This window comes from Trachypithecus francoisi, unplaced genomic scaffold, assembly GCF_009764315.1.
Source record: "Trachypithecus francoisi isolate TF-2019V2 unplaced genomic scaffold, Tfra_2.0 Lachesis_group8, whole genome shotgun sequence".
Lineage (NCBI taxonomy): Eukaryota > Metazoa > Chordata > Mammalia > Primates > Cercopithecidae > Trachypithecus > Trachypithecus francoisi.
This window is the reverse complement of record NW_022681473.1, coordinates 107,070,613-107,084,343: the sequence shown is the minus strand read 5'-3', so window position 1 is coordinate 107,084,343 and position 13,731 is coordinate 107,070,613. Positions and strand designations below refer to the sequence as shown.

At 40.5% G+C, this 13,731-nt stretch overlaps 1 protein-coding gene across 4 annotated transcripts in view; it reads left to right on the top strand.

Annotated features, from left to right (window-relative positions):
* DDX6 (DEAD-box helicase 6) overlaps positions 1-12,542 on the top strand; it is a 46,477-nt gene extending 33,935 nt beyond the window's left edge. For all 4 annotated transcript variants that reach the window (XM_033207566.1, XM_033207562.1, XM_033207564.1 and 1 more), the window contains exons 10-14: positions 1,027-1,143; positions 1,997-2,060; positions 4,374-4,475; positions 5,000-5,182; positions 8,207-12,542. In XM_033207566.1, coding sequence (XP_033063457.1) covers positions 1,027-1,143; positions 1,997-2,060; positions 4,374-4,475; positions 5,000-5,175 — 459 coding nt within the window. In that variant the 3' untranslated portion in view covers positions 5,176-5,182; positions 8,207-12,542. The remainder of the gene's footprint in view (positions 1-1,026; positions 1,144-1,996; positions 2,061-4,373; positions 4,476-4,999; positions 5,183-8,206) is intronic.
* Positions 12,543-13,731: the final 1,189 nt, after the last annotated feature.

Genomic DNA, 13,731 nt, shown 5'->3' with positions numbered 1-13,731 from the left:
TAATTAAGTCACAGATACACTTTTGAATAGTTTCTGAAATACTTAGACCTTTACTAGGGTTAATACTCATTTTTCACATATTCTGTATTTGTGAATTTGCTTAGTCACTAGAATTTATTTGTAACTCCAGGATTAATACTCTAGGCAGTTTAGCAGTCATTTGTGGACGTGTACAGTGTGGCAAAGAGTCTAAGTCACCTGACATGCACATTCCCAGCTGAGGTTGAAGAAGACAATGCTCTGTCCTCTTGTTTAGCTCTCAAACTGTGAACAAGCGTCCTTTTCACTGTCTGTGCCATATTTTTCAAGTTTTTGTTGCTGATTTCACGGTTTTAATTGGTCCCTACTCGTGGTGCTGAAGTGCTGCCCAGTGCTAGTGGCATTGGTTGTGAGTATATTAAAGAAGATATTCTTGGCTGGGCACGATGGCTCACACCTGTAATCCCAGCACTTTGGGAAGCCAAGGTGGGCAGATCACCTGAGGTCAGGAGTTCGAGACCAGCCTGACCAACATGCTGAAACCCTGTCTCTACTGAAAGTACAAAAATTAGCCAGGCGTGGTGGTGGTGCCTGTAATCCCAGCTCCTCAGGAGGCTGAGGCTGGAGAATCACTTGAACCCAGGAGGTTGAGGTGCATCGAGCTGAGATTGTACCATTGCACTCCAGCCTGGGCAACAAGAGTGAAACTCCATTTCTCTCTCTCTCTCACACACACACTCACACACACACACACAAAGGTATTCTTAAATGGAAAAACATAAAACATAACTACTTGGAATCAGATAATCAATTGTATTACTCTTGTTACAGTTATGTGGCCCTTAAGAAACACACTCTAATACAATAAATCTTAGATATTATTATATTCCATCTATTAAAGTACTTAGAATTACCATCTCTCTCATATCGTGAGATTCTAAGTTTTAGACCATGTTAATGTTTCTTGTTTGCTGGTTAGTGTTTTCAAGATTTGGCAAACCAAATGAAGATTTTTATTTTTCTCATACTTATTTTTTCTGTGCTCAGCTTCAGATAAACCAGTCGATCATTTTCTGTAACTCCTCTCAGCGAGTTGAATTACTAGCCAAGAAGATTTCTCAACTGGGTTATTCTTGCTTCTATATTCATGCTAAAATGAGGCAGGTGAGTATAAAACTATAACTTGCACAAATTTAACAAGAAATCTCTTATTTTATTTTGTTTTAATGTTCTTTTAAATGTCCTGAGTTTAAGAATAAACTGTTTCTTAGTAGCCAAAGGACATTTCATTTTGACCTCCCTAAGGTTCATTTTCTAGCAATAAAATAGAGATAATAGTACATATTCATAACTTACAAGGTAGTTAGGAAAATTAAGATAAATGAGTTTAAGAAAATTAAGTTTAAATGAGTACTTTGTAAGCTGTCAGGCATAATACAAATGTAAAATTGTATTCTTCCCTTCATTCCCATGTTGAATTCTCTGTTTAATCCAGTAACCACTAGCCACATGTGGCCATTTAAATCACTTAAAATTAAAAAGTCAGTTTCTCAATCACAGCCACATTTCAAGTGCTTAGTTAGTTAGGCACGTGTTGCTGCTGGATACTGTATTGGAAGTGGAAGTACAGACACAAACATTTCCTTTATTACGGAAATTTCTACTGGACAGCAGTGCTCTGGATTTTTAAATATGGCCCCTCAGCTGGCTGATTTTTCTTTTTTCTTTACTGTTTGCCTTTAGAGAAAGATGCAATGTCTACATTTCAGAATTTGATTTAGCAAAAAATTTAAAACTAGCAAAATGACTTTTTGTTAACTACATTATGAAATTTCATAAGTAAACAGTTTCTGTAGATGAAGAGATCAATAACTCATTTGGTTTTGAAAGCAGCTTAATGTCATGGATCACTTATAAACAGATTTTGGGTAGAACTGATCGACTAGGAGAAATAATCATGGGAAATTTGGGGCTGTATGTGAGTGCTAATCAAATGGAATAAATTGCTTTCTCCTAGGAACATCGAAATCGTGTATTTCATGATTTCCGAAATGGCTTATGCCGCAATCTTGTTTGCACTGGTAAGTATTTTTGTATTTCCTTTACCCAGTGTTTTTCTCCCAAGTTCTTTTTTGCTTTCTCTGTTCATATTACACAGTGCAACCTGTGACATAGTCCAGCACACCCTACCACTACTTCTAGGATTTCCAAAGTTGAAAATGAACTCTTGTTAGCTGCTGATACTGGGTTCCATATCTGAATCTTCAGAAGACTTATTCTGGCACTCATACCTCCTTTTTTTTTTTTTTTTGAGATGGAGTTTGTGTCACCCAGACTGTAGTGCAGTGGCACAATCTCAGCTCACTGAAACTTCCACCACCTGGGTTCAAGTGATTCTCCTGCCTCAGCCTCTCAAGTAGCTGGGATTGTGGGCGCCCGCTGCCACACCCAGCTAATTTCTGGTAGAGACGGGGGTTTCACCATGTTGGCCAGGCTGGTCTTGAACTCCTGACCTCAGCTGATCCGCCTGCCTCGGCTTCCCAAAGTGCTGGGATTACAGGTGTGAGCCACCGCGTCCAACAGTTGGGCTTTTAAAAATCATTACTTGCTTGCAAGGTTTCTTCAGATAAGTTCTTGAAGGACCAATACTGAAGGGCATATATAAAATTCCACCCCTTCGGGGGAGTGTGGTTTAATTGGAGAGATAAAAAAGTAAACATTAGGAGTCTAAGGAAACACCCACATACTTTTCCTATAAAGTGCCAGATAGTAAATTTTTTAGACTTTGCACATTAATTGGTCTTTATTACAGATACTCAGTTTTGCTATTGCAGCTCAGAAGTAGCCTAGACAATACATAAACAAATGGGCATGGCTATATTGTAGTAAAACTGTTTACAAAATCATTCACTGGACTAGATCCACAAGGCAGTAAAGGTGACTTGCAAATGGAAAGTATGTATATAGTAAGTAATCCCAAGTGTTCATATCAGAGTAATATAATTGGCTGAGGTGGTTTGAGAAGAGATGGGATTTTAATTGGCTTTCTAGGCTAGATAAGTTTCAAACACAGGGATTAAGTTTTAGGGGACTGATGGTCAGATGGCTTAGAAGATAAGTTTGATAGAGAAGAAAAACAGATGTGTTAGGGAAGTAAATTAGGACAAAGCATAGCATGGAGGACTTTGTTGTTGTTGTTCTTGTTGCTGAGACAGAGCATGGAGGACTTTGTTGTTGTTCTTGTTGCTGAGACGGAGTTTCGGTCTTGTTACCCAAACTGGAGTCCAGTGGCATGATCTCGGCTCACTGCAGCTTCCGCCTCCCAGGTTCAAGTGATTCTCGTGCCTCAGCCTCCCGAGGAGCTGAGACTATAGGCGCACACCACCGTGCCCAGCTAAATTTTGTATTTTTAGTAGAGGGATTGTTTCACCATGTTGACCAGGCTAATCTCCAACTCCTAACCTCAAGTGATCCACCCACCTCTGCCTCCCCAAAGTGCTGGGATTACAAGTGTGAGCCACCAAGCCCTGCCTGGAGGACTTTGAATATCAATCTATTTTTTTTTATTTATTTTTTTGAGACAGAGTTTTACTCTTGTTGCCCAGACTGGAGTGCAATGATGCGATCTCGGCTCGTCACAACCTCCGCCTCCCAGGTTCAAGTGATTCTCCTGCCTGAGCCTCCTGAGTAGCTAGGATTACAGGCACCCGCCACCACACCCGGCTAACTTTTTTTTTTTTTGAGACAGAGTCTCGCTTTATCGCCCAGGCTGGAGTGCAGGGGCCTGATCTCAACTCACTGCAAGCTCCACCTTCCGCGTTTACGCCATTCTCCTGCCTCAGCCTCCGAGTAGCTGGGACTACAGGCGGCCGCCACCACGCCCGGCTAGTTTTTTTTTTTTAGTAGAGGCGGGGTTTCACCGTGTTAGCCAGGATGGTCTCGATCTCCTGACCTCGTGATCCGCCCATCTCGGCCTCCCAAAGTGCTGGGATTACAGGTTTGAGCCACTGCGCCCGCCTTTTTTTTTTTTTTTTTTTTTTTTTTAGTAGAGATGGGTTTCTTCATTTTGGTCAGGCTGGTCTCGAATTCCTGACCTCAGGTGATCCACTGACCTCCGCCTCCCAAAGTGCTGGGATTACAGGCCTGAGTGCACCCAGCCTCTTTTAGACACATTTTTTAAAACTTGCTTACAATTACTGGAAAAAAGTAACTTGTGAGCAGAAAGTTATTTATGATAATGTGATTATGAAAGGTAATGCCAGTAATATGCAAATGCATTTGAATAACTGAATTAAATTAATAAACTTAGGTTATGCTGTATGTGTTAGAGAGTATTGTACTGAGAGACATTTCTAAATTGAAAGATAAAATGAAAATTATCTTTTTTTTTTAAGATCTGTTTACCCGAGGTATTGATATACAAGCTGTGAATGTGGTAATAAACTTTGATTTCCCAAAGCTGGCCGAGACCTATCTCCATCGTATTGGAAGATCAGGTGAGGAAAAAAGACGTGATATTCTTGGTAGAAGTGCTTTCTTGAGACACGTAATGACTAAATTTTGTTCCTTTGTGAAATAGAGTACAGTAGCTATGAGAACAGTGAATTAACACTAATTCAGTTGTTTGGTATTTAAGATTAATTTCTAATTCTTCTGTAACATTTATTAAGAAAAGTTAAAATAACTTTGCTTAATTTGAGATGAAATTAACAAATGAGAACTTCACTCATTAGATGGTATGGTCTGTGACTGTTTAGTGTCTATTTTATGACAATTTTTGACACAGATGAGTAGCCATTTTGTCATTTGAGAAAGGTAAAATAAAGTACTACTTTGGGCTGCAAAACCTGAAGTTGTAGGGAAACCTGTGTTTGAAGACCATTAAGAAGTTGTTTTGCATACTAAGAGTGGCACTGAACAGACTTATCAATCCTGTGTGGTTTTGCCACTGTTTGACTTGCACAGTTTGCATTGATTTTCATATTTTATTCATTAAAATTTTTAAACAATTATTTTTTAGGTCGCTTTGGTCATCTTGGCTTAGCCATCAACTTGATCACATATGATGATCGCTTCAACCTGAAAAGTATTGAGGAGCAGCTGGGAACAGAAATTAAACCTATTCCAAGCAACATTGATAAGAGCCTGTATGTGGCAGAATACCACAGCGAGCCTGTAGAAGATGAGAAACCTTAACAAGCATGTACGTCCCTGACAGAATAGCTAAGAGGAACCTTTAAATGCAGGAAATAAAAATCTTTCCTTGGGGAAATTTGATGTCACACCATATATAATAGCAATAAAGGGTAAAAATACCAACTGGCATGAATGACAGTGAATAATATGTCTTGTGGGAGGTTGTAGTCTTGTTAGAGAATCTGTAAATGTTCTTGAATGCAGCTTCCTCAGTAATGTGGTAGGTTAGCAGTACTGAAATTCAGAGACCTAAAATAATGAAAGCAAAAAAGGGCCGGGCGCGGTGGCTCAAGCCTGTAATCTCAGCACTTTGGGAGGCCGAGACGGGCGGATCACGAGGTCAGGAGATCGAGACCATCCTGGCTAACACGGTGAAACCTCGTCTCTACTAAAAAATACAAAAAACTAGCCGGGCGAGGTGGCGGGCATCTGTATAGTCCCAGCTACTCAGGAGGCTGAGGCAGGAGAATGGTGTAAACCCGGGAGGCGGAGCTTGCAGTGAGCTGAGATCCGGCCACTGCACTCCAGCCCGGGCGACAGAGCAAGACTCCGTCTCAAAAAAAAAACAAAAAAGAATCTTTTTCAGCAGTTTGTTTTTCTTTTTGAGACAGGGTCTTGCTGTCATCCAAGCTGGAGTGCAGTGGTGCAATCATAGCTCACTGCAGCCTAGTTCTGCTGGGCTCCTGAGTAGCTGGAACTGTAGGCACATGCCACCACACCTGGCTGGTATTTTAAATTTTTGGTAGAGACAAGGTCTTACTTTGTTGCCCAGGCTGGTCTAGAACTCCTGAACTTCAGCAATCCTCCTGCCTTGGTCTCCCAAAGTGTTGGAATTATAGGCTCGAACCACTGTGCCTGGCCTTTTTCGGCAGTGGCGGGGGGCGGTTTGTTGTTTTTGTTTTTTGAGACAGTCTTGCTCTGTTGCCCAGGCTGGGGTACAGTGGCACAATCATGGCTCACTGCAACCTCTGCCTCCTGGGTTCAAGCGATTCTGGTGTGCTTCAGCTTCCCAAGTAGCTGGAATTACAGGCATGCTCCACAATGCCCGCTAATTTTTGTACGTTTTAGTAGAGATGGAGTTTCACCATGTTGGCCAGACTGGTCTCGAACTCTTGACCTCAAGTGATTTACCTGCCTCGGCCTCCTAAGTGCTGGGATTATAGGCATGAGTCCCCGCACTCTGCCAGCAGTTTTGAATATGAAAAGTATTTACATTTCTGAAAATGTAAAATGTTTTTAGCATTTATTCTTAATTTCTAGGAAGTATGTTAGTAACTCTGGTAAAACTATCCATAATAACCTTATTACCAAATGTTTAATCAGATTATGAGGATGGCCGTCTTTTTAAAATACCCACTCTGGGCCGGGTGCTAGCATTTATTCTTAATTTCTAGGAAGTATGTTAGTAACTCTGGTAAAACTATCCATAATAACCTTATTACCAAATGTTTAATCAGATTATGAGGATGGCCGTCTTTTTAAAATACCCACTCTGGGCCGGGTGCGGTGGCTCACACCTGTAATCCCAGTACTTTGGGAGGCTGAGTGGGTGGATCACGAGGTCAAGAGATCAAGACCATCCTAGCCAACATGGTGAAACCCTGTCTCTACTAAAAATACAAAAATTAGCCAGGCTTGATGGCACACACCTATAGTCCCCGCTACTCAGGAGGCTGAGGCAGGAGAATCACTTGAACCCAGGAGGTGGAAGTTACAGTGAGTCAAGATCGCGCCACTGCACTCCAGTCTGGGTGACAGAGCTAGACTCCATCTCAAAAAAAAAAAAAACCACTCAGGCTGGGCTCAGTAGCTCATGCCTGTAATCCCAGCACTTTGGGAGGCTGAGGTGGGTGGGTTACCTGAGGTCAGGACTTCAAGACCAGCCTGGCCAACCTGGTGAGACCCTGTGTCCACTAAAGATACATAAAATTAGCCAGGCATGGTGGTGGGCACCTGTAATCCCAGCTACTCAGGAGGCTGAGGGAGGAGAATCTCTTGAACTTGGGAGGCAGAGGTTGCAGTGAGCCAAGGTCAGGCCATTGCACTCCAGCCTGGGCAGTAAGAGCGAAACTCCGCCTCATAAGTAAATAAATAACCCACTCTGATTTCCTAGGCAATAAGGGTGAAACTCTGTCAAATGCATAAATAAGTAAAATACCCACCCTTGATTTCCTGGACAACCTATTCTCCGTCTTTTCTTATTTTTATTAAGATGGGGTCTCACTGTATTGCCCCGGCTGGTCTCAAACTCCTAGGTTCAAGTGATCCTCCCACCTTGGCCTCCCAAAGTGCTGGGATTATAGGTGTGAGCCACCACACCTGGCCTCTATCATCTTTTGATGACTGTTGGGCTCTAGTTAGAAGTGCACGAAACAAGGCTCAGCTTTAAGCAAGATAGGTTGTTACAGTATTTCCTAAATCTGATTTGACAACGGATAGTTTCCAAATTATAGGTGAACATCGTACCTATTTAAGTAACCTAATATTACTTAAAATTTTTGTTTCTTTCTTTTTTAAATAGAGACAGGGTTTCACCATGTCGACCAGGCTGCTCTCAAACTCCTGACCTCAGGTGATCTGCCCACCTCAGCCTCCCCAGAGTGCTGAGATTACAGGCAGGAGCCACCTCACCCAATCAATTGTTACTTAAATAATTTTTGAATTGCTCTTTACTCTTTTTTCCTTAAGTTAAACATCAAACACAAACCCCTGGACAAGCATAACAATAGCCAATGTTTGCTAGTACTTTGGCAGAGTATTCAGTTTGTTTAAGGTGTAATTTTTTCCCCGATTTAATTGTTATGAGTGAGGGTTGCCTGCTGTCAGAACATTCACATTCATTCAGGCCCCCAATCTGTCTCAGAGTTGCCTACCAGAAATTATTTAATCCTATAACCAGTAGATTCTGTAGTAGGCACAGGGTCAGTAGAAACTACTAGAAAAGAGCATTTGGGATGAGAATTGTGAAAACCTATGTATCCTAGTTTGTGTTGCTTTTAAAATGTTAATTTTATATTCCCTTTTTCTGTAGGCTTTGACAAACTACAAAAGGCTCGTTTGGATCTGTGACACATCGTTTTGGGGGGAATGCTCTTCTCTTTGTGGGTTTTTCATCTTTTATTTTGGAACTACGAAGACTTAAAAGAGCTCAGACATTTTTTCTTTTTTTAACTGGTGAAGAGAAAAAGGCTGAAAAGAAGGAATATACCTTTTTTGTTCCACTTGTTTGCACTGTGTGCTGACTGAACATTAGTTGCACTAACTGCTGGTTTTTAAAAAATGTTTTCTGGGGAAAGGGGACAAGGAAGGAAAAGAAAGAAGAGAAGGGGAGAAACCCTAAAAAGAGAAGAATCTTAATGAACACACAAGCTTGTCTATGATTTCAAAATTCTCCAACAGCTGACTCTCGAGTGCATTTCAACTTCTCCCTGATTACTCATCCGTTTTTTAAGCCTGAAGAGCTTATTACTTATTTGTGCGAAGTGCCTTATGCTATGAGACCATTCAGAATATCATCTTTTAGACACAGCCCGAGGAATCAACAATAGTAACTCTTTCTTTCCTTTTTTTTCTTTTTCTTTTAAAAAATGTTGTCTTTTCATTTTGGTTTCAAGTTGAAGTCTCTTCCCTTTCTACCCAATACTCAAGCCCAGGGCTAGAAGTTGAAACTTACTAGTAATGTTAAAATTTTTTTTTTTTTTTTTTTTTCTGTGGAGGAGTTGATATGCAACTGCAGTTCATCCGCACTGTAAATACATGTATTTAAAAAAAAAAAATCCCAAGTAAAAGTTTCTTCTGGGCTGAGTAGATAAAACATCATCGTTCCCAAAGGAAAGAGCAGTCTATCATTGCAGGAGCCATATGACAAGCCTTTGTGCTCTATAGCAGACACTAAAGACTGGTTTACATTCGCCTCCAGTAGCAGTATGGCACTTGATGTGTAGACATGTCAGAGCCTTGACCCTCTTTCCTCTGTGGCAAAGCGTGTCCCATAGAAAATTGGGTGTGTATACTTGTATAAACTTTGTAAATAAGTTTTTTTTCTGGGTTCATATATATATATATATATATATATACATATATATATTTTTTTTTGGATGAAGGTTGCTGGGATTAAGGGGATTAGAGTGATTATGGGAGCAGCTAAAGATGAGAGGGGCTCAGTTTTACGCAACACTAAACTCTAGAAAGTACTTTGGCCTCTTGCTGTAGAGAGCAGATTTCTGTGGTACCCTGTGTTAGTAAAGGGGCCCAGAAATCTGGGATGTACTGTTTGCTGCCACACTGTCTCATCTAGTACCTTTGGAGTAGGTTACCCAGAGAGCAAGGAAGCTTCAAAACATTGATAATCCAAGATTTATTTTGAGAAGCTCTGATTTTGCTTCTTCCCCCTCTCTAAAAGTTTGAGGAATATTTCAAGCTCTGCAACAGGGGGCAAAGATTAATCTACCTTGCAGTGTGGGAATTCTATTGAGTGGCAGTGTCATTGAGCAGTATATATATAAAGCACAGATTTGCATTTCAGAATATTAGCCAGTACCAGCTTTGGTAACGTTAGCAGTTCTGGAGCTTAATTTTCTGTGGATCATTTCCTGTAGTGTGTAAATGTGTTGCCCTCTGCCCACTTCGATACATAAACTTTTGCAGGAATGGGCAACCTGAGAGCTGTTAACTTTCATGCTACAGAAAGCTGCTTGCCATTCTCTTGCGTTGTGACAAGAATTGTTAATCTGTCATTTTGCACTGTAAATTGCTGGCAAATGCTTTACAGTCAATAGTGTTGCTTTAAATTGTGCCCCTCCCAACATGCTTGATGTTTGGCCTGATCTCCAGGCAAAAGGAGTGAGATGAATCAAAACCAGTGAATTTTTTTTTTTTTGATGTTTTTAATTCCCTTTTAACCCAGTGTACTAGGTCAATCAGGAGGCATCGGGAAAGGGTGGAAAAAACAAAATTTAAAAAAGTTGATTTCCATATTTTGTTTTTCAAAACCCTAAAATATTACAAAATGAGTCCTGCATATACGTTAATGTTTTAACTCTTTTGGACAAAGAAATCAATTACTTGAAGTTGCTTTTTTGACTCTGCCTACTTCTGAGCAAACGATTTGTGACTCACCCACAATTCCTTGGAGATCAAAATCCTACGGATGCCTCCTGATGGGACATAGCCCTAACTCCTTAACAACTGTAGCAAGAGCTGCAAGGTACAAACCCAAAAAAGAGCAAGCTCATCTATTTGGAACCCAAGCCTCATATGTTCTGTCCAGTTAATGTTGGTTACTAAATAGAAAACCTAATTAAGGAAGTAACTTTTTTTCCAGGGAGGGGTGGGAGAGGGGATTTAAAAGGCGTCAACTTTTGACCAAAAAAATTTTGCCCTCGTACCGATGCAGCTCTCTTTCTACCCCACCTCTTGCGAGATAAGAGGGATCATTCATATAGAAGAAAAGAGTATAAATGCAATTCTGTATCTCGCTAGAGAACATGTGGGTGACTAAACAAAAAGTACAGTCTCCTTTGCCACCTTGAGACTGCCTGGTGCCACATGCCTGTGGGTCCCTCTTAAAGCACAGACTTAAAATTGAAAGTATTACTGAAGTATAGCCTCTAATGAGGAGTGGCACTTAAACTATCTGGGACACCATTACTGGACAAGGTCTTGTAGAGGCAGCTGTCCAGTTTTGGTGCTTGACTCTTGAATAGGAATTGTTCAATGGAAAGATGCTCTAAGGACTAGGTCAAAGCCTGGTCTTTTTTTTTTTTATTTTTGTTTGTTTTCTTTTTTGGGCCCTCATAATAAGGAGCATTGTTACTGTTGGAAGTTGTTTTCACATTTTTTCCAATATTGGATATGTATTTTTTTAAAGTAACAATATTTTCCAGTGGCTCATTTGGATGAGAACTACCCCCTATTTTTAATGTTAAAACTACATCGAACTCATGGTTTAGCCTTTGGTTGTATAGTTGTGTAATGGGCTATGGACTGTTACACATCTTGCCACCTCTAGGCCTATGTTTTTTTTCTTTCCCCATATATTCTGATGGGGATAAATACTGTTTTGCCTTTCCCATAGGAATGGAATACATTTATTCTAAAATGATCTTTCACAGAAGTAAGGGAGAGGGAAACCTAAATATACCTCTAAATTGTTTCAAGTTGGTCCCAGCAGCATAAAATGGGTTGGCCCCAAAGGGTTGGAGGGTGGGCTTGGTTATCAGTATTTGTTTTCAGAATGAGATGGGAGCATCTTTCCTTTGCCACGTGCTTTGTGCTTGATACCATCATGCTTGGTTCAAACGACAACTCAGCACAAAGCCTTGAGTGTAAATTGTTGGAATCAAAACATCTCATTCTGATTACATTTAATTTTTTAATTTTTTTTTTTTTTAATAGGGGTGGGAGGGAGGGTACTTTGCCCCAAAAGGGAGGGTGTCTGCACTAAGGATTTAGAAACACTTTGGAAGCTCATAACCTCATCAGAAATTGCCTTTAGCCACACTCCTGACCTTCTAGATGAGTAACAAAAAATGAAATAAGTTCTTGGGAATTAAGCCATGTTATTTTAATTTTAATTTGCTATTTTTTCAACGTTCTTGGTATCTTTAAATTTGTTATTGTGGAATCATTTTCTTGCCAAATATCTTTATCAAAATTATTGGCTTCATGAGCGCTGAAGTAAGTCATCTTTTTGGTGAACTTGAGTGGACTTCTGTGAGATAGTAGTTGTACATTATATCTCTAAAGATAGTTTTTTAAAACTCCCAAAGAAAATCTACTCTCCTTTCTGATCTAAAAACTCATCTTTGGAGTAAAGAGTTAAGTGTCCGAAGGTTGTCACAGTTCATGAGGTTAGAGGGAGCTAGCCTGGCACCTGGACTCTGCCCCTCCACAGCTGACAGATTCCAACAGAAGTGTATTTAAATTCTCCAGTAGACAATGCTGGGCAAGGGAGGGGGTAGGGCTGGGTTATTAAGATACAGGCTGCTGTGTTTTAACCATTGGTTGTGGGGAAAGGGGTGCCTGGAGAAAACAAAGTCACTGTTCCCTTTTTTGAAACAAAGGAAAAAAATTATTTTTTGTTCAGTAAAAATGGTAGAGAATTCCAATGTCCCTAGCCACAAGGGACCAGTTCCACTGAGAAGTGAACAGTGGGAACTCAAAATTTCTGAAACTTCGGGGGAAGGGAAAATTGGCTTTTTCTTAATTGGCAGATGTTCCAGTGGGGCTCTGTTTTTGTTGGGATGTGTTATGTTGTATGTACACATATATGGACCAGAGTCTGCTGAGTTGATAAGGTTCAAAAAATATGGTAAAATCTTGGTTTTTGTTAATTTATCTCAATAAAAACCCACTGGAACTCCAAATGTGTGTGTGGTATGTCCTTAGTAGCATCTGTGCGCATAGGAATCTGAGCGTTTTGCTCACGTAATTAATACTGTGAAGCAGTCAGACATTTCTCAGCACATCATTGCTGTGAAGCCCAGGTTAATTCAGAGCCCCTTCATCTGTTCTAGATACTGTTCTACCGTGCTGTCAGATTTCACACCCTAAATGGAGAACCAAGATAATCAGTTGGGAAGAGGGGAGATGTCCGTAATATGTCCAAATATATCAGTAATTACCACCTCCTACAATTGTTCTCAGATGTAAAACTGAACATACCCCCAAAACTGAACATACCCCAATAGTACATCTAACAGTATGAACAGAATTCACACTGGGAATTACAAACCACTGATGAAATAAAAGATCTAAGTTGGGAAAAGCAGACACTTGAAGCTGAGCACACCACTCACTACCTCTCTACCCAGAGAAATGCTTAAGTATAACAGAAAATACAGTCAGTCCCCTGTATCTGGGTTTTCACATCTGTGCATTCAGTCAACTGTAGACCAAAAGTGTTAGGCTTACAATGGTTGGGTCTGTACTGAGGATGTACAGATTTTTCTTGTTCCCTAAACTACAGTGTAACAACTATCTACATAGCACTTACTGTACTAGATAGGACTAATCTGGAGATGACAAAGTATACAAGATGATGTCCAGAGATTATATGCAAACACTACATCACTTTAGGGACTTGAGCATCTGAGGGTTTGCGTATTTGCAAGGGAGGGTGGAATCCCGGAACCAACCCCCATGGATACCAAGGGACAAACAACTATGTACAATATGTATATGCTGACGCTGCAAAATAAACTGACAGAAAAAATAAGACCTAGGTAAATGGAGATGCCATGGTTCATGGACTGGAAGAATAAATCTGAGTTTCACCATTTGGTCTAGAGGGTCAATGCATTTCCAGTCAATCCCAATAGGCTTTTTTGTAAATACCCACAAGCTGCTTCTATAAAATATATGTGGAATGCTGGGTGTGGTGGCGTTCACCTATAGTCCCAGCTACTCAGGAGGATAAGATAGGAGGATCACTGGAGCCCAGGGGTTCCAGGCCAGCCCGGGCAACATAGTGAGACCTTCTCTCTAGTAAAATTTATGTGGGAAGGCAAATTATGCCATAACAATTTTGTAATAGGAAGAAATTGGAGGAGTCGC